Source organism: Terrapene carolina, unplaced genomic scaffold, assembly GCF_002925995.2.
Source record: "Terrapene carolina triunguis isolate 2854851 unplaced genomic scaffold, T_m_triunguis-2.0 Scaffold138, whole genome shotgun sequence".
Classification (NCBI taxonomy): Eukaryota; Metazoa; Chordata; order Testudines; family Emydidae; genus Terrapene; species Terrapene triunguis.
In genome coordinates this window covers 6,758,843-6,778,588 of record NW_020664489.1, presented here as the reverse complement: position 1 = coordinate 6,778,588, position 19,746 = coordinate 6,758,843, and the positions used below count along the sequence as shown (strand labels likewise).

Below are 19,746 nucleotides of genomic sequence, written 5' to 3'. Positions count from 1 at the left end.
GAAGTGTAGTTCACTTATGACAACAGCAAAATTATTGCAGAAAATCTTTCCTTTGAGATGCTCTCTTGAAAAGAGGTATGTTATTTATAATCAGCATCTGAATAACAAACAGTTTGGAAAATTAGAAATGAATGAATTGAATTGAATTGGCATAAAGTATACTGATAATATTGGAGTGAACTCATGCTTGGTGTAACTCCATTGACTTCTGTGGAGTTAAAGCCGTGGTGGATTTGGCCCCCTTGGCCTGATTTTCTGATATGTTGAGTGCATGCCATTCTTGTTGTGAACTGGCTTTGTGACTGCCCTGTACTTCTGAAAATCAGGCCCATTCTGTTTATTGGAAAAGGCCCATTCTGTTATAAAATTGTACGAGCAGAAATAGGCTTTAAATTTAATTGGTTCAATGTAACAATGTTAATTAATACAAATATTTTTTTGTTGGTCCTTGTCAAGGTAAATCCGCCCTATTACGTGCCACTGGTTGAACTGGTTCCCCATCCAGAAACAGAGCCTTCTACAGTGGATAAAACCCATGCTCTGATGAAGAAGATTGGACAGTCACCCGTCAAATTAACCAAAGAGATAGATGGGTTTGTTCTGAACCGTCTCCAGTATGCAGTTATTAGTGAGGCATGGAGGCTCGTGGGTGTACGTGTAACTTCATTTTCTTTACATGAGCTACTAGTTTTATAGGCACAACAAACAAAGAATATTGTAGTATTTAAATTTCCTTTAGCTTTCTGTCTTCATCATTATTAAACATTCAGCCCCTTAGATTACATGAAAATAAAGACAGGGTATGTAAATTTTACAAAAATTAGAAGTTTTGATGCTATTAAATACTGAAGACCAAGGAAGAAAAGCTAAATGATAGCAAAACAAGAAACACTAGAACTGTTCAAAAATATGGTCATTTTCAGCATAGCCAGAAGAGCAAGGTTAAAGGGTCAGAAACCACAATACTGATTTTCAGGTTGTCTCTTTTCATTTCCTGCTGCTTTCAGAATGTTGTTGGCATACTTTTTGCGCTCAGTGAAAGGGTAATGAAAATAATATTTTAAATAGAAATCCATTTACCTTTCAGGAATTCCTCTCTCGGGTAGCTATTTGATACTGGTATTTAAAGACAGATTTCTCCACCTCCTTCCCATTCAGACTTTTAGCTCATAATCATCTGTTTGTGACACTGCAACTTTTCCCACAGCTACATGTTCTGTGCCACAAAGTACAACCTTTCAGCAGGAGGAGATGAGTAGTGCACCCACTATTACTGTGGGAGATTAAATTGTGTTTTGAACAGGGGCAGTTTTTTTTTCTTGAAGAACGTTCTGATTTCTCAAGCTGTTTAAAAATAAAAAAGCACAGGAATCTCAAGTTTGTATGTAATCATAATTAGAGTAATAATAACTAGATATTTATCTACCACACATCCTGAAGGATCCCGAAGCACTTTACAAATTTTATATTTATATTTCAGTTCACCCATGACTGATGCACAGCCTCTGTTCATAGTCCCACAGGAACACTATCTAACAGTTTAGATCAGGAAGTGAATAAGAAGGCTGCGTCCAGTTTATACTGTACTATGTTGTGGGGTATTGACTGACCTTGAATGTATAATGGGAATTGCTTTTTATAAACAAATAATTCTGACAAATAAGTTCAAATAGTGAACAAAATGGTGCTTGAAGTTCTGAAGTACAGGATATTTCAATGTTTTAGTTGAAGAAAGTGTAACAATGCTGTGATTCTAATTGCCATGTATTATGATATAGGTTCCCCTCAGATATGTTAGTTTTAAGTTGGCCTCCATTTGTGTTAAGTGGGATAATAAGACAATTACTCTGTCTCAAATCAAAAGAGAGTAAAATGTAGTGAAGTGTTTAAATCGTTGATAGTTTAACCTCCAGGAACAGAACACTCATCCACAAATGTCAGGCTGCACTCAAGTTTCTAAGGACAAACGTTCATGGGGCCATTTTTAGAGTCTTTGGTTCATGTGTTCCCTATGTGCTGGAAGAGTTTGGAGTATATTTTTGGTTATTTTTCCTGAATTTCATCATCAAAGCCCTCAGGGAGACTATCAGCCTTCACTTTTTCCAGCAGCCTCATAAGTGAGTGTATAATGCCTGCAGCTTTGCAGTCTCCCCAATGGATAATTGTCTCGAGTGAGGTTGAGGTTTGGAAAGTTAAGGACCTTACTATGGCATATGTTAATCATACTTGTCTTCTTCTACTCTCAGCACCTAGTCTCACTTTTGTCTGCCATTATACTTGTCATAATTTCTGCACTTGGATCAGACCCGACTGACTTTGTTGTATAATTGTATAGTTCTTCTCTATATAGAGATGCTTGTATTACTGGTGTCCACACAATTAATGAACAATGTAGATTAATAAGTGCTTGGGTACCTTGGTGATATGTACCTTTCCATTACATACCTAAGACACAGACAAATCCCCTCCCACCAAAAACCTATATACCTTCAAATGCCTTGCCCTGGCCTGATTCTCCAGCATTTTTACGTGGAGGGCAGGTGCACTGTGGACCTTTAAATAGATATTGACGAGTCCTTAGTCTGTCATCTCGTCCTCTGTGGTTAGTGGATGGATCTGTTTTATTTATGCTTTGTCAGTTCCCATCCATCAGTCCATTAAGAGGTGAGCTTTGAGGAGGAATTTGGAGGAAGGAGATGGAGGCTGCATGGAAAATGAGATTGAGGATGTTATTGCAAGGGGAGAGGAGAAGTTAGGGAAATCACAGAGGTGCTAGAGGATGCAAAGTGGACATGAAGGGAAGCAGAATTAGCACAACATAAATCCTGAGTGGTGCAAGCGGAAAATGTAGGAAAAGCGGTGGTATGTACAGCCTTGAAGGTGAGCGATTGGAATTTGCGAAATTAATGTGGAAGGAGATGTAGAGCCTTTGAAGAGACTCAGGAGGAAGAGGATGTGCTCAGAGGGGCAGGAGAGCATCTGGCTCCCTCAGGGACTACGCTTTGATGGACTTTCCTCCGTATTTTGAACTTTTGATCAAAAATATAGAGTCCACAGTTCTGAGCTATTTTTATTCCAGATGCTTCCAACAGCTCTTGGAAAGCTAATGAATTCCTCCCTCTCCCCTCCCCCCCCCAGCGTCTCCAGTAACATAAGCATCACATCAAAACCATGGAGTTGGGTAGTACTGAATGCTCCCTATTTAAAATTACCTTTAATGATGCACAATTTTAAAGTATTTTGAAAGATCATTTTTTAAGAACTGCATCCCCCTCCCAGAGCTTGATTACTTTATGCTGGAAGTTCTTTGCAGCAGTCAGGACAAAACCGAACTGAGTTGGGGTATGTTAAATGAGCTTTTCCTTAAGCATGTGTGAACCTTTTTTGAAGGATTCCTTTAGGATGGCCAATTTTTTAGTTGTTGGTGCACCCTGAAAAGTACACATTACCTATTTCTCCCACAAAATCTGTAATTGTGAGTGCAAATACTCTTTTGTGGTTCCAAAGTGAATTATTGCACATGCAAATCAGTAGTAAAGCACATTGGGCTGTGCATGCAAATATAGGGTATTGTAGGCATGTGTGCACTTTTTATGCGCATGTTGCTCCCACAGTTGCAAACTTTTGCTCGCTACACTCAATATCCAAAATTCTGGTTTCTGTGAAATAATGATACTAGGACTTTAATTGTTCGTGGCATTGTGTATATATGGCCAAAATTTTCAAATTTAGTTGTGTAAAGTTGGGCATCTACAATAAGTATATTTAACCACCAAAATAAGTGGCCTGATTACCAAAGATGGTAAGAACGCCAATCCCCTTTGAATTCACTGTAAATTATGGTTGTCCAGAATTTCGGAAAACCAGGCCTCCAGCTTTGTGCCTAAAGATGGATTTAGGTGCCTAACTCTGAAAGTTTTGGCCGTATTTGACAAAATACTGACCGTAAAGTGTTAAGAACTTGAAAGATCCTAGTTAATTGTTAAAATGTTAACTTACAGTTTTGCATTCTCTAGGTTGCTTTTAATTAGAGTTGAACTTTGACCACTGAGGAGATAGTGCTGACAAAGAGGCATGCAACTTGCTTGCTTAGGTTTTACCCAAACCTCCAAGTTTCACATCCCTGCCACCTGCCATTCTGTTCTCTTATAACATAACTATATTTCAGATAATTATGGTTGTAATCTTTAACCACTTGATGACTAAATTTACGTTCTGTGAGATTATACAAATAGAATAACTCAAGTATTATTGGACATGGTGATTCCTAACTTTGCCCACTACTTTCTTGCCAACTTTTGCAATTTTATTGCAAGTTCTGCAGTTCATGGTGTTTTTCTAAACACCCCAGCTCTTGGAGTCATGTTGCTATGTGAGAATCTCAGCTTTCATTTTAAAAAAAAAGTCACTTTCTAGCCCTCAAGGATGAGGAGAAAATCTTGAAAATGTGAACTCTAAAGGTTCAAAAACAAGTTAAAAGAACCCCCAAATATATATACATATATTGTGCCAATGGCTTGATTTTGGGAGAGGGGAGTCTTGACTCCCGCAGGTGTGCGAGCAAGGTAAGGCAGTGGTCACGCCTGCTTGGGGGCAAAGGGCATCACTGGGCATGCTGGCTGGTCAAACAGGCTAGTGCTTAAGGGCATGTTGTGTTTAGAATATGGGTGCCTCCTGTGATCTCTCCTCATCCACTACACCCTGGCAGGGGGATCCATAATTTAGCCCATAAAGTATTGTTGATGGAAATGGGCTAGTAGAGATACAACGCATCCTTGAAAGTGAAATCTGATTTAAGAGCTATCATTAAAAACTATACGGTTATTTAACTTGTTTAAATTTGGTGCAGTTTCTCTCACTTTATGCTATTTTTCAGTGGTGATCATTACTTAGCATGAACTCATTCATGGCACTTTTATGTTACACAGCCAAATTCTGTTCTGTTATATAGGAGCAATCCCACTGTTGTCAGTGAAAGGACTCCAGTGTAACCTTGGTTCTGTTCCTGCAAACTCTTACACAGCTGCAGAAAATACACGGTCACAGGCATAAGTCTTTCCAGGACCGAGGTGTATGTGCAGAATTCAGCTCAGAAGTATCAGAAAATTTTAGAGGAGAAATGAACATACAGTAGAACCTCAGAGTTACGAACACCAGAGTTACGAACTGTCTGGTTAACCGCACACCTCATTTGGAACTGAAAACATTCAATCAGGCAGCAGCAGAGACAAAAAAGCTCCAAACTAAATACAGTACAGTACTGTGTTAAACATAAACTACTACAAAATAAAGAGAGAGATTTTTAAAAAAAGATTTGACAAGGTAAGGAAACTGTTTCTGTGCTTGTTTCATTTAAATTAAGATGGTGAAAAGCAGCATTTTTCTTTTGAAAGAACAACCATAATGTTTTGTTCAGAATTACAAACATTTCAGAGATACGAACAACCTCCATTCCTGAGGTGTTCGGAACACTGAGGTTCTACTGTATGTATCAGATCCATCCATGTTAAGCTTAACGCCCTGTTCTGATCTTCAGCACTTGGCTCTCATTTGGTGATGTATCTTGCATGTGATTTGAAGGATGTAACTCCCACTATTTTGCTCTCTACAGAATTGCAAAATGGCAAGTAGGAGAAGATTTAGTTCAGGACACATTTTATTGTTCATTTTATATTGTGCTATGGTTAAAGGAAACTTAAGGAAACAATGCAAATACATCTGCATAATTAAACAAGTAATCGTATTCCTCTGTAAATATGCACTGCATGCAAGGGGGAAACAGGAATTTTTTAATCATACTGTCCTAAAAAGAATTCCTATGGAGCTGAGGATGTTGTCAGTGGTCCATCCCCTGTGCCTTCCAGGGCCTGGTTCATCCCCACAATAGATCATGCTCTAGGAGATGTTACACTAAAGCAAATGGTATCTCTTATCAAGTGCTACAATGTACAATCAATGTCAGAGGTTAAAGAGAAATTTAGAATATTTAAAAGTAAGTAAAAGAGGTGAGTTTTAATGCAAAAAAAATCATTTTGTCCAATGATTCCAAGGTTACGATTAAGAGAAGATGATGGTATGAATAAATTACTGACAACACAGTTTATTAAACCTGTTAGCATTTTCTTTGTTTCTTTGCTTTAAAGGGATGAGAAGCTAAGGAAAACTGCTTACTTTGTGCATTTCCTAATACCTTTTAAAGGTGAACTGCAAAGCAAAAGTAGAGTTCATGTAGAGTTTTCTCCCCTCATTTATGATGTAGAAGATAGCCTTTTAAAATATCCTGCTTGTTTTTCCACATTAGGAATATCAAGCCTCTTCTCTTCTGGAATCCTTAATTAGGGCTAGGTTGAGATAGAGCTCAGGTTTCATCCTCTTATGATATCACCATGCAGGCCTTTGAATGATCTTGCTGAGGTCCTCCAACAAAGAGAGGGAAGTCTAAACATGATGGGGCAGATCCTTAGTTGAATCCAATAGAGCTATATCAGAGTTTAGATCAGCTGAGCATCTGCCATGGTATTTCTAGAATAAACAAGCACGTGATTTTTGTGGGCAAAACTCTGAAGACTTTATATATTTCAATTAGTTGAGTTGTGAATTCTTAAACCTCTCAAAATTCTAGATACCCTGTTAAAATTGAATATTTTAAACACATGCATAATACACAGAAAAGAGGTGATACCTTCATTGCTTTTGAGCAGGTGCATTGTTGATCCAATTTTAATGCTAGCCTTCCATCACTTTAACCTCTCAGTAATATGTATGAGTTTTATGTACACACAAATAAGACAAAATTCTCTTCTCCAAACCTAAGATGTTTCGATTCACATTGTCTGGGTCAATATTTACATATTTCTGTTGCCTCAGAACATTACAGTGTGGCATCCACCATGAACTTAGAAAACATAGAAAGTTCTACAGCTTCAGCACTTGTAGTTGCACATAGTGGTTATAACTATAAAATGTTAGGTGGGTGTCTTCTAGTTAATAGAGAACTTGCTTGGAGAATTCAGAAATAAATATAAAAAGATGCATGTTTTTAACATAGAACATTGTTTAAGATGATCATCACCCCAGAAATAGTGGGCTATGCCCTTATTCCGGAAGAGATCAGTTCTATTTGATTTAGCTTCTTATTCACTGATGATCAAAAACGTACCTTGAATACTTAGTTAACAGGTTCCTAACCTCATGGTGGTAAGAATCCCATGTGTTTTCTCCTTTCTTGGCATGGCAAATAGGCTATTCCTTTCTCTTCTCAGTAAACTCAGAAGAACAGTATGGATTAGATTTCCACAGGCATGGCACCTGAAGGTAGGTAGGGTGTGTTTGTACACATACTTGTGCACAAATCAGGGTTTGCATATATACATCAGAGTTTGTATCAAATCAGGTACAAGCACTTCTGAAAATCTGACTTTCTCTAAATTTTCCCTCTGTAGCAGGGAAAAATAAAGACGTGGGTTCCTTTCTCAGCAGGATCAGCTAAACACTGTGGGCCAAACCCACAGATGGTGTAAATCAGCAGAGCTCTATTAACATCAATGCAGCTATGCTGATTTACATTAGTTGAGCATCTGACCCTGTGGGTATGTCTTCACTGCACAATTAATCTGGCTTCTTACCTGGGTTTTAGCCCACCCCCTCCACCATACGCACAGAGAAATTTCTGACCTGAGTTTGGTGGTGCTTTAAGTCTGGACTTGCTTACCCAGTTTGGGCAGTGGGTTAGAGCCAGAGCTTCACTTTAACTTGGGCTACAACACTTCTTCCCCCCCCCCCCCCCAAAACACACACTTTAGAGTGAACACACAGGCAAAAATCACTCAAGTACTAATAGTACTCCAGTGCCCTTCCCACAGTTCCCCCTGAAGGACAAACAGGTTTCCTGCAATTGACTGGGAAAGAATCCTGGAGTATCTCAGCAAAAATTCCTGGGATGTGCCCCCAGACACACATGTGAGAGTGCAGAAACAGGGAGGACACAGTTGTGCCGATAGAGCTTTGTGGTGGGAATGCTCATACTTGGGCCAGGTTAACTCAGGTGCTGAGACCCAGATGCCAATCACACAGACTAACTGTACAGTGAAGACATACCCTGTAAGTCTTCCTTTTGCACCCAGAAAAGTAGCCACCCAGCTACTTGCTTTTTCTAGAACATTCCATCGTAGGCCTTCTACTTAATGTGAGAGACAGTTCAGATCTTTGCTGCCAAAAAACACTCTCCTCCTCCGTGCACCCGCTTTATGGTTGTCTCTTAATGAGCCACACCTGAAGGTTCATTAAGAGATCTAGCTCCTTTCCTGTTCATATGGTTCTGAAGTATATACACTCCATCACAATATTCCATTAAAAAATCCAGACAATTTGAAACTGTTTGACTTAAGTTTTAGTGGAATATTTCACATGAAATTATCCCAGCAATAAAATGTGTGTCTGAAATGGGGTTTTACGGCTATGATGCAACAGTTAAAAGTAACGCACCATCATTATTAGTCAGCAACATGCTCATGTGCAGCTGAGCAAGCATGTTTGTGTTTTGCATCCAAGGATAGTGTACAAGCAATTTACATATTTAACCACAAAGGCATGAGTAACATGGCAACTTTGAACAGGCACGTTTTATTATATTTTGCTTTTAATAATCTCTTTTCGGCTCCCAGTCAGCATGCTTCTCAGCATGAAGGATGACTTTATCAGAGTCTTCTAAATACTGCTCTGCTTTGGGGCAATGGAAGGGAAATATGTTTAGATTAGTATTGTTAGGTAAGATTTGCTTTTAAGGAGCGTGCTGCAAAACATCCACCAAGGGAATTATGTTCCGGGGAAAAAATGGGTATTCTTGTTCTTTTTGGTACCTAGATCCTGAAAATACATCGCCCCCTTCCCACCCGCTGTCAACCACAGCCCACCATCCAAATTCCCCAGTTCCAAAGATCTCAAAGATTTCAGCAGAGTTTTTAATGGTTAGTGACAGGGGCGGCTCCAAGCACCAGCGCAGCAAGCGCGTGCCTGGGGTGGCAAGCCGGGAGGGGCGGCGTGCCAGTTGCCGTGAGGGCAGTAGTCAGGCAGCCTTCAGCGGCACGCCTGCGGGAGGTCCGCCGGTCCCGTGGCTTCGGCGGCATTTCGGTGCAACCGGCAGATCACCCACAGAAATGCCGCCGAAGCCGCATGACCAGCGGACCGCCTGCAGATGTTCCACCGAAGGCCGCCTGACTGCCGTGCTTGGGGCAGCAAAAAACATAGAGCCGTCCCTGGTTAGTGACTAGTCCTGGAAGCATTTGTTGAGGGACCAAATGGGCACAGTTTTTGTCACTCTGTTTGTAGGTAGTACCTTAGCTGGGGTACAGTTAATTGGGCTACAGTTGCAGTGTTCTGGTTTTTCCATGCAAGTTTCTCTATTGCTCAGAGATTGATTCTGCCAAAGTAGTACTCCAAAAGCAACAGCACATAATCTACAAAAATGATTATCACTGAATAAATCCTATTTCCAATTATATTGTGAAGCGCCAAAGGAGCTATAAGTTTAACATTTTCCAGAAAGCCTGTTGGCAGCCTGCGGAGCACTTGCCTGTTTAAAGCAGTCAATGAGCTAACAATCAGCATGTTAGGTTAAGGATACTTTTTATGGTGGCTGGGGACAATAATTTTACTTAGCCACCTGTCAAAATGAGTCTTTTTTTTTTTTTAACTGACTTGCTTTTGGTTGTGAGCGTTGAACAAATACATAAATAAAATATACATTGTTGATGAAGTACTACAGTATCCATGTACTGTAACAGTTCCTTGGCGGTATTATCAGGTACTCAGATGCTGTGATGATGAAGGCCATACTTGTACCTAGACAGACCGACAGTCTTTATGAAAGTGTCTTGAGTCGACTTGAAGAATACATTAGTGTTCCATATAACAATATTAAACCTATCCCTTTTAAACAAACAGCTGCCTCCTCAGTCTGCTGAGGACTGTCTCTGCGGGGCACTGAGCTAGGGAGCCTTGGGCCAGGTCTAAACTTAAAACTTTTTCCAGTACAATAATGTTGGTTAAGGGTGTGAGATATATATATTAAACTACAGCTTATTTCATTTGGGGAGCTGATACAAAGTTTTACTGGCAAAAGCAAGCGTTTGCTGGTATAAGCTGCATCTAGACTAGGAGAGTTTATCCCTATAGGTTTAACAGCAAACCTTTTCTACTGTAGACTAGGCCTTAGATTCAAAATTAGTAGCTTTACCAATTGATCTAAAGGGAGTATCCAATAACTGCCATCAGCCACTGTGAGGCAAGACCACCGGAATGAGATGTTTAGTAATATGCTGTCTGACGGAAGAGAGGCAGACCATTCAAAGTCTGTCAGAAATCCCTTTCTAACACTATTTTGATTTATGTGTCATAGCAGCACTCAAACTGCACAAGCATTTGTAGTCATAGCACTTCAGTATCACTTGCCTCCCCCTACTCCAGATTCACAGTGGTCCTACTTTTGCCATACTTGGTCAGTATGTTTCATGCTCCAGGTCTCTGCCTGTGTCTGTGTTTTAAGGTCACCCATCACCAGGGGTGCCTTCCATGAGAAGTTAACACAGAAGCATCCCTCTCTTCCAGGCTTGCTCATAGGAACAAGCTTCATGTTATTGTTGGGATTTTCATATAGATCAGCTATAGCTATTATACGTTTTTGTTTTTAATGGGAGGAACAATTAGCATATCTCAAAGACTTTTTGCTGTTGTAATCCTCATCCTTCCACTTTATTTCCATTATCATCCTCGCTGTGTTATATCTTTGATTGTAAGATCCTTGTTGCAGGGACCTATAAATGTATTTGTTAAGCACTGTACACACCCGCAGCATTGTATAAATAACAGTGGAATCTGTTTGCAGTTCCTTATCATTACTCCACCTTTGTACAGTAGCATGGGACTATATTGCAAAATCAGACAGCTGGGCTCTATCTTATTCAAAAGATAACCATAAAGCTGTAGGGAACTCTTCCTGCCACCCAAGATCATTTATTACAATAGTCGCTTTGAGATAGTTTGGTCTTGTTTCGAAAATTGAGGACTTTTGTTGATTGATGATCAAGACCTTATTATAAATGTCAAGCTGGTGTTTGGAGTGGTTCATATGACATGGCCACAGAAATTGTGAGGAGTAACAAGGCAGTTTTTCAGGAGGTAATGATCCGCTCACACTTTGGCCTGGGCTACACTAGCGGGGGGTAGAGGGAGGGCAGTTCGAACTAAGATACGCAACTTCAGCTACGCTATTCGCATAGCTGTAGTTGAAGTATCTTAGTTCGACTTACCTGGCCGTCCTCATGGCGGCGAGTCGACTGTCACGGCTCCCCCGTCGACTCCGCTTACTCCTCCTGCCGAGGTGGAGTACAGGCGTCGATTCGTGGATTGATTTATCGCGTCCAGATGAGACATGATAAATCGATCCCGGATACATCGAACACTACCCGCCGATCTGGCGAGTAGTATAGATGTACCCTAAGGTTCTTGAAAGCAGCATCAAACTTGAGCTCCCTGTTAGAACCTTTTCCCCCCGATGGAACTTGAGTGTACATCTTAGGATTCTGTAATTTTCCTCTATATGAAACTCGGTGACAGTTTCAGTTTATTTTCTGTTTAAAAGTGGGTTTCTCGTGGCTCGTCTAGTCTAAAGGAGGAGAAGGGAAGAACTGGAAGCCCTGTCATTTGGGCCTTTGTTACCAGCCTCTTGCAAAGACAGTCATTTTTCTGTCCAGTTAGCTTTCATAGCAATGAGGTGCACTGGCTTCACTCCCTAGCCTCTGTACCTCTCCATTCTCAGTTGAATAGCTTTGACATTCCCTGAATATTGACAGGGATCTTTATTTTTCTAATCATTATTATCTGTTGTTTTATTTGTATTACAGTGTTACTTGGAGGACCTTTGAGACAGAATAAGGAGAACAAGGTAGTGGCTTCACTGGCAAGTTTGGGAAGGGTGTTCCATACATGAAGGGTGGCATGAAAGAAGGTTCAAAGATGCCAGTGGGAAAAATTGGACAAATGGATGACTGAGGCTAATGTTGGGAAGTGGAGTGGATGAAGGGGCAATGAAGTGAGGTACATGAGCAGAAAAGGAAGAAGGAGCGGAGCTGTGCAGGGCCTTAAAGATAAAGACAAGAAGTTTGAATGTGATTAAATAGAAAACAGGGGAGTTGGTGGAGGGATCGAGGAGAAGTGTGACATAGTCAGAATGACAGGACAGGAAGGTGATCTCAGCAGCTGTGTGTTGAATGGACTTGTTGACGATGACATAGGTGTCTGTGAGGCCAGAGGAGGAGGTGGCAGTAGTCAATCTGGGAGATGAGGGCCTGAATGAAAGTCTTGGTGATGTTCGGAGAGAAACGGCTGGATCTTGAACATGTTGTGGGGGAAGAAGCAGTGGATTTGGACAAGGGGGCAAGAGAGAGAGGACTGAGTCAAAGATAAATATCAGGTATGGGCCTGAGTGGTGATGATGCTGTCAACAAAGAAAGAGGCTGGCATGCAGGGTTTGAGAGGAAAGGTAAGATTCAGTTTTGGCCATGTAAAAGGTATGTTGCTGGTACGCCATTGTCAGATGGGCCAAGATGTGGGATTGGGTGAAGAGATGGGGTAAAGGTAGACTTGTGAGTCACAGGCATATGGATGGTGGTTAAAGCGATGCAGTGAATAAGCTCACTAGAGAAGTGATGCAGAGAGAGAAGTTGGGGACCAGAGGTGGAGCCCTGTGATACCCCTCCCCTCAGAACGTGAGAGAGGGAAGAAGAACTCTTCAATAGTCAGAGACCCTGAAGGAACAACAAGACAGATCAGAGAAGAACTGGGAAGGGACAGAATTGCAGCAGCATAGGGAGAATAAAATTTCAAGGAGGATGTGATTAGTGGCGTCACAAGCAGCTTAAAGGTCAAGGGTGGAGCAAACGCCCTGCAGCATAACCAGGAAGAGGTCATTAACAACTGTGGTGAAAGCAGGATCTAACTAAGGCGCCGATCCTATTGCCAGTAAAGTCAATGACAATGCATGGTGCAGGGTTACCACCACCTCCTGATGAACACGCATTTCACTATAGTTCAGCTTCCTCTTGCCAATTGCATAAGTGCCCAGCTGACAGCCTTATCACTGACTGCTTGGGAGGCAGAGGGGGACAATGCCTTCAGGAAGGTTGGGTTCCACACCCAAGCACAGTGGGTTGGGAGTCTTTCTTTCTTTACTTTCTTCCCATAAGCACCAACCCTTGAGGAAAACACCTTGCTGACTACAGCTTTATTTCTTTTCCCCTTTGCTGAATCATTCCACCAGCTAACACTCTCCTTCACTTTAAATGGGAGCTGGAACATTCCCTAAGGGAATTAGTTTAGTGGGTTCCTTATTTGATTGTCTTTAATCTCCGAAGAAGTCATAAAGCTAAGAAAACAAAAGCTTTTGTTTTTATGGAGCTCTGCCTGGCAGCAGAGAAGCAAACATTTTTCTTTGAACAGCTGAGCCCACTTACTAGGATAATGTGAAACCTCAGCTGAAGGAATCTGTCATGCATCTAGCTGGAAGGCCATCTACTTCTGTTATTCACATTTTGACTGGACGAGACAGTGTCTTCAGGTTCAGCAAGCCATAAAGTTTGTGGAAGATACTGACTGAGAGCAGAATCATAGTTGAATGGTTTTGAGCGTATTGCTCTTCATATCTCAGCATTGTGAAACTGGTGTATCTACAGTAGTAGAGAGACTAATTTATTTCTTATTTGAAAATGATCTTACAGTGATTCAGAGCTATTGTGAGAATCCTGCCAGATGCTAGAGTGAAATATTATACCATTATGTTTACAGTTTTTAATTTAAATGAAACATTAATCAAAGCTCCATGTTTTGTTAGAACATTGTCATTTGTTATGTTTACATCCAAAGTCTACTTCCATTTGCAAACCGTTTTGGGTGGTTAACATGGCTTCACTGATCTGCCCAGATTGCAAATGCAAAAATTCCATAAACAGTTGGGAGTGCTTAAAAATTGTTTCAGTTTAAAGTGTGATTCTAAGCTGCTCTAGAGATGGATGATCTTGTGGATGAAGCACTTGGCTGGGACTCTGGAGACCTGTGTTCAGTTCGCAGGTTTGCCACAGACTTGCTCTGTGATCTTGGGCAAGTCACTTCATTGTGCCTCAGTTCCCTGTCTATAAAATGGAAATCACACTTCTTCCACCATTGTCTGTCTTGTCTAATTAGACTGCAAGCTTTTCAGGGCCTAGCAGAGAAGGGGCCTGTTCTTAGCTGGGGCTTCTAGGCATTACTGTAAAACAAATAATTGTATGACCTTTTCCTTGATATACAGCAGGGGTGGCCAACCTGAGCCTGAGAAGGAGCCAGAGTTTACCAATGTACATTGCCAAAGAGCCACAGTAATACGTCAGCAGCCCCACATCAGCTCCCACACCCTGCTCTCAGCACCTCCCCCTCCCTCCCCGCACCTCCCAATCAGCTGTTTCGTGGCATGCAGGAGGTTGGGGGGGGAGGGGAGAGGAGCGAGGGCATGGCAGGCTCAGGGGAGGGGGCGGGAAGGGGTGGAGTGGGGGCAGGGCTTGTGGCAGAGCCAGGGGTTGAACAGGGAGCACCCCCTGGTCCATTGGAAAGTTGGCGCCTATAGCTCCAGACCCGGTGTTGGTGCCTATACAAGGAGCCGCATATTAACTTCTGAAGAGCCACATGTGGCTCTGGAGCCACAGGTTGGCCACCTCTGATATACAGGGTGGTGTTAACAATAACAAGCCACCTGCAACAATGAATCAACTGAGTGCTACATCCTCTAACAGGATCACATCTGCTAACCGATTGAGATTTGACATTAAGACCTTTAAAGGGCTCCTTTTATGGCTGTGGTGATGAAATCTCCATTTCTTTGTACTCGGTGAGGATGTGCTCATCAAGTACACAGGCAACTGTAAGGCTTATGGTGTCATTAGCTTGTCAATTCTTTGCTTTTCAGTGGGTGTGTACTTACCCATTCTTGTAGATGATGTGAGAGGTAAAGCTTGCTGCTGTTATACCTTTATGGGGTTTGCAATTAAGTTCTTGTTTCTGGACCTCAGTTAGCGATTGAATCCTAGCATTCAGCAAAAGGACAGGTGGGACCCTCATGTTGGGCCTAATCCTAACAGGTACTGGGTGCCCTTAACTCCCACTGAAAGCAGTGGGATTTGAGGGTGCTCACTGGCTCAGGCTTTATAGGAGGAAGTAGCAAAAAGGAATTCCTTCCATCAACCAAACCTTATCAGCCACGGAAAAGAGGTAGGGGGATAGAGCGCCACCAGAAGGGGAGGAGAATAGCCTCCCTTTCCCCTCAAACCTCACGAGGGGAGAGAAAAAGGTAGAAGAAGCCTGACAACTCTTCTACCTTCCCAGCAGCCAGGAGAATAATTTGTTAGGTGTCCATTGGGGTGAAGGGGGTTGGCTTGATGGAATGGGATAGAACATGGTCTTAGTTCAGTCTTAGCTTTCTAATCTGAGAGAGGGCAAGAAACATCCTTATAAAGGAAACATTATTCTCAGAAAAAGCTTTGAGGCAATACGCTGTAACCTGTAAAAAAGAAATGATGATGTGCCTGTCCCAACTGGTTATGAGGGTGTGATGGCTTCTTTGGAAGTGTACCCCATGGGTGTGACTGCTGTGCTGAGCTTTCAACAAGAAGGTTCTCCATTTCACAGACTCAGTGTCCTGCCAGATCTGAGACTTGAGGTTGGCAGTGAACTTGAGAACCCCAGGCAGGTTGAGGCCAAGCAAAGTTCTGTACATGATGCAACCAGTTTCCAGTTAAATGGGTGACAGCTGCATTGTCTCTCTTTAATCATCGTTTTTCCAGCTAATTCCTTGGGATGGCTTCAGGGACAATGAGAAACCTGCCTCCTCTGTCAAAATGATTATTTTGCAGTAAGAGCCAGCAACCGGGGGGATAAATGCTAGAGAATAAAAGGGGGGCATGAACACTAGCTGAAATTCCTGTATTCAAAAGTTCTGCTGCAGTCTCTGGATTTTGATAAAATAATCTCTTGTCCCGGTTCTGTCGATGATATGCTCAGCAATACTATCTCCTTTGCTCCCTACCTCATGAGAAAAGCACATAATGACTAAAATGAATTAAAATTGGTAATATGCAGATGTAGTAACTAAATAATAGAATGTGGTCTGACAAGTTAGTGAATGTGCTTCCCCAAATACTGTATGTCCTGAGAGATCTCCCAGTTACTGTTCTCAGTTTTATTTTAGGAAAACTTAACAAAATTTTTACATTATTTCTCTGGGGGTGGGGGGCCAAGACTGGCTTTGTGTAGATTGTAACTCCCAATCTCATCTGGATCATTATCATACAGCCCATACCTTTAGCCAGGCAGTCGGTTGGCTCCGGACAGAACAGAACAGACCTTTCCCTGGCTGCTTCTGGAACAGGAGGTGGTCCATCCCCTCCCACTGGCAAGAATACTGGGTTCAGTGTGTTAATGTTTTAATTGTAAAATGTCCCCTACGGTATTGGCTACCATTCCAGTCACTCCAACGACAATACAACCATCCAGCTGTATGGCATTGCCTGCATCTTAAGCATCTCTTGAAGGACATATTTGGTCCTGATGCGCTGGGAGCACCAGAGACTCCAGAATTGTGTTGATGTGGAGAGAGCTCCATAGGGTCAGCCAACCAGCTATAGCCTGTTACAACTTCCTGGTCCAAAAGAACCTCCCTAATTTAGATTGTCTGTTCCAGGCCTGGAACTAAGATTTGTGTATATCTTGAACCCTAGCCAATGGGGAGCTGCCTTGCAATATATTAATAACTCTGCTATTGCTCTGCGATGAAGGTTGATCCATCAGAAGATTATATTTTGTTCACATTGGTCCTTGGATAGGTTACAGTGCCTGGGCCTTGTCAGAACAAACTGCTGCTGGAGATGTGGGTCTCTCAGAGCCACACTGGCTCACATGTTTTGGGACTGTCCCTGGATACAATCCTTTTGGCTAGAAGTAGGCAGGAGGATTAAGAGATAATGGATAGCCCCTTAAAAATGACTTCCCAGAATTGTGTTCGGGGATATAGCCCATCATCTTGGAAACTCTCCAACTCATGGAAAGCTTGGTTCTCTAGAGCACTGCTTGTAACCAAATAACTCATGTTGCTTAGGTGGAAGAGCAGACTGCCTCCCGCGATAGAAGCGTGGCTCAGCGACTTGGCTGCCCTGACAGCTAAAGAGTGGGTAACATTCTGGAGAAGAGGAACTTTAGACAAATTTGAAAAGATTTGGTTTGACTTCTTAGAAATTTTTGATTAATCCTTAGTGGATGGAAACTGAGGTGTCACTCCCTTTTCCCATTCCTGCCTCCTTCCCTTCCTTACTTTCCTTTTCCATTCCTTTACTACTTGTGTTTTTTGGGTCTTCCCCTATTTTGGGAGCTTTTTGGTGGGGGGGAATAAATAAAATATTAATACACTTAAACAGAACTTCTAAGCAATTTCATCTCTCTTTCTGGTTATTTCCCCCTTAAAAATAAATACTTCCTAAGCAGCCCCTGGGATCACAGAAGAGACTCATTTGTTCAGATTTACAAAGAATATAATTTGATGCTAAAACATGACAATCATGTGCAAAAAATCCACCTCTTAAATTAGCTAATACATATAAATGCTAAACAATAATAAGTCCTGTCATAAGAGAGATGTGTCTGGGGATCTGTTTTTCTATTTGCAAATTATTCGCTATCTCTAGTGGTAGTATTTTGTAATTTTGCTATAACAGATTATATTCTAAATAAAGAAACTAAGCGAAATTCTATAAAATTATTTGCACTGAGATTTTTCTGTCCCCCTTTTGCCACTTAGGAAGGAGTAATATCTCCTGCTGATCTAGACCTTGTGATGTCTGATGGATTGGGAATGCGGTATGCATTTATAGGGCCGCTTGAAACGATGCATCTCAATGCAGAAGGTATGCAGTTTTTTCCCTTAAGACTTAAATATAATACTTTTCAAGGCAAAGATTTCTTGCGTAAAGCTTTGCTAATATTGTCTTAACAGTTCAAACCAGCGTAAAATTGACTGTAAATGTCTTTTCTCTTTTCATAATAAGGTAGGTCTCAAGTATTGAAATCATATGAAAGCTTTCACAGTTTCAGGGTAACTTCACCTGTATTCCCCTTTCATGTCCCTCAACGGTACTCACTTGAAGATTTCTGGCTCCCAGTCGTCACCTTTCTGGCAGAGACCTGCGTCTCTCTCCCTCCTGACTGGGGTTTTTAGGCTGCATAGCTCCCTGGATTTATACTATGATCCTCAACAAGCCAGACTGCCTAAACAGGCCAGTGCCTGCATTTTACTTTCTTTAAGAAGGCTATAGCCAGTGTATTTTCTGCAGTTATAAATTATCACAGTTTCTAAGCAAGCACATTTATTCTTGAGGTAATAGCATTATAGAGAAAACATATAAACCCCAATAATAAAAACTGATAAAAGTTCCTATACACATGTTAACAGCTTACCAGAGGTCACCCATCAATCTTATGCAAGTCAATTCCTTCCAATCCTTCCACAAGGATTACCCCAACCCCAATCCTGCTTGGCCATTTGCTGAATCAGAAAGAAGGCCCTGAGTCAGTTTAAACTCAGGCTATTTATCCAAAAGTCCTTTTTATGTCTGCTGCTCTCTGGAGAATGTGGTTTGAACTGGTATATGCCTTTTCTTCCCAGGAGGTGATACCTCTCTGGGAGGCTACACCTAGCTGATTTGCCTTAACTGCTACCTACTATTTAGTCCCTGAATGAGCTGTGGTAGCCCTGTCCCCTGGAGCAGAACACAATTATACATAAATCATCCATTTAAAACAATGAACCCCAATGATCTGTCTCATCTTCCCCCAGGGAGGTTACATTCAATCCCAGCCGATATAATACATAAACGTAACACAATATGGGCTTTCAGGGATATTGCAGGAGATTGCCATATCTATCACAGAAGGGGGTGGATATTGAGCAACTCTTTGTCTGAGGCCAGATTAAGTTTCTGTTTTTTAAATCAGTTAATTTAGGCTGAGTTACTAATTTTTGTCGCAATCCCTTGGAAACATTCACGTACGTGTAATTCAGCCCGGTTTTAGGGCCATCAGCTGAAGGACAAGTCAGAAAAGTTCACCAGAGGCTGAGATGCGAATACAAGATCACTCTCTTCGGGTGGGTGCAGGGGTTCTAGGTTCATTCACATTGATACCAATTTGATAAATGTGTCTAGGTGCTGTGAGTATAATAAGTGGTATATGCAATGCCCTAAGTCACTGCAGTTGATCAATTAACAATACCACTTGACATTTCTCACATGTTTTTAAGATATTGTGTTAGTCATAGTCAGGGCCGGCTCCAGGCACCAGCTGAGCAAGCTGGTGCTTGGGGCGGCAAATTGTTGGAGGTGGCATTCTGCCCAATCCTAGGGCGGCACGGCCGCTTTTTTGTTCTTGTTCCGCTCCGGCTGCCTTGTAGGGGGCGGCGGCGCGGAGAACCAGAGCGCCCTGCAGGGCAGTCCTCTTCCTTCCCTCCCCGCCGACCGGAGCGGAGCCCTCGCGGCAGGAGGAGACGCAGCGGGAGGGGCCGCGTGGCAGCGCCCCTGCCGTAGCCCTGGCCTCCCCCTCCCCTCCCCCAGCCGGTCCCCCTGCACCCGCGCTCCGGCCGCGCCACAGGGTTTTGGTTTTTTTTTGCTGCAGCCGGAG

The 19,746-nt window shown here is 42.1% G+C and overlaps 1 protein-coding gene across 1 annotated transcript in view; it reads left to right on the top strand.

The window, feature by feature from the left end:
* Nucleotides 1-19,746, top strand: part of CRYL1 (crystallin lambda 1) — a 74,300-nt gene that overhangs the window by 39,885 nt on the left and 14,669 nt on the right. The window contains exons 8-9 of the mRNA XM_026653413.2: nucleotides 457-651; nucleotides 17,873-17,978. Of these exons, the coding sequence (XP_026509198.1) occupies nucleotides 457-651; nucleotides 17,873-17,978 (301 nt within the window). The remainder of the gene's footprint in view (nucleotides 1-456; nucleotides 652-17,872; nucleotides 17,979-19,746) is intronic.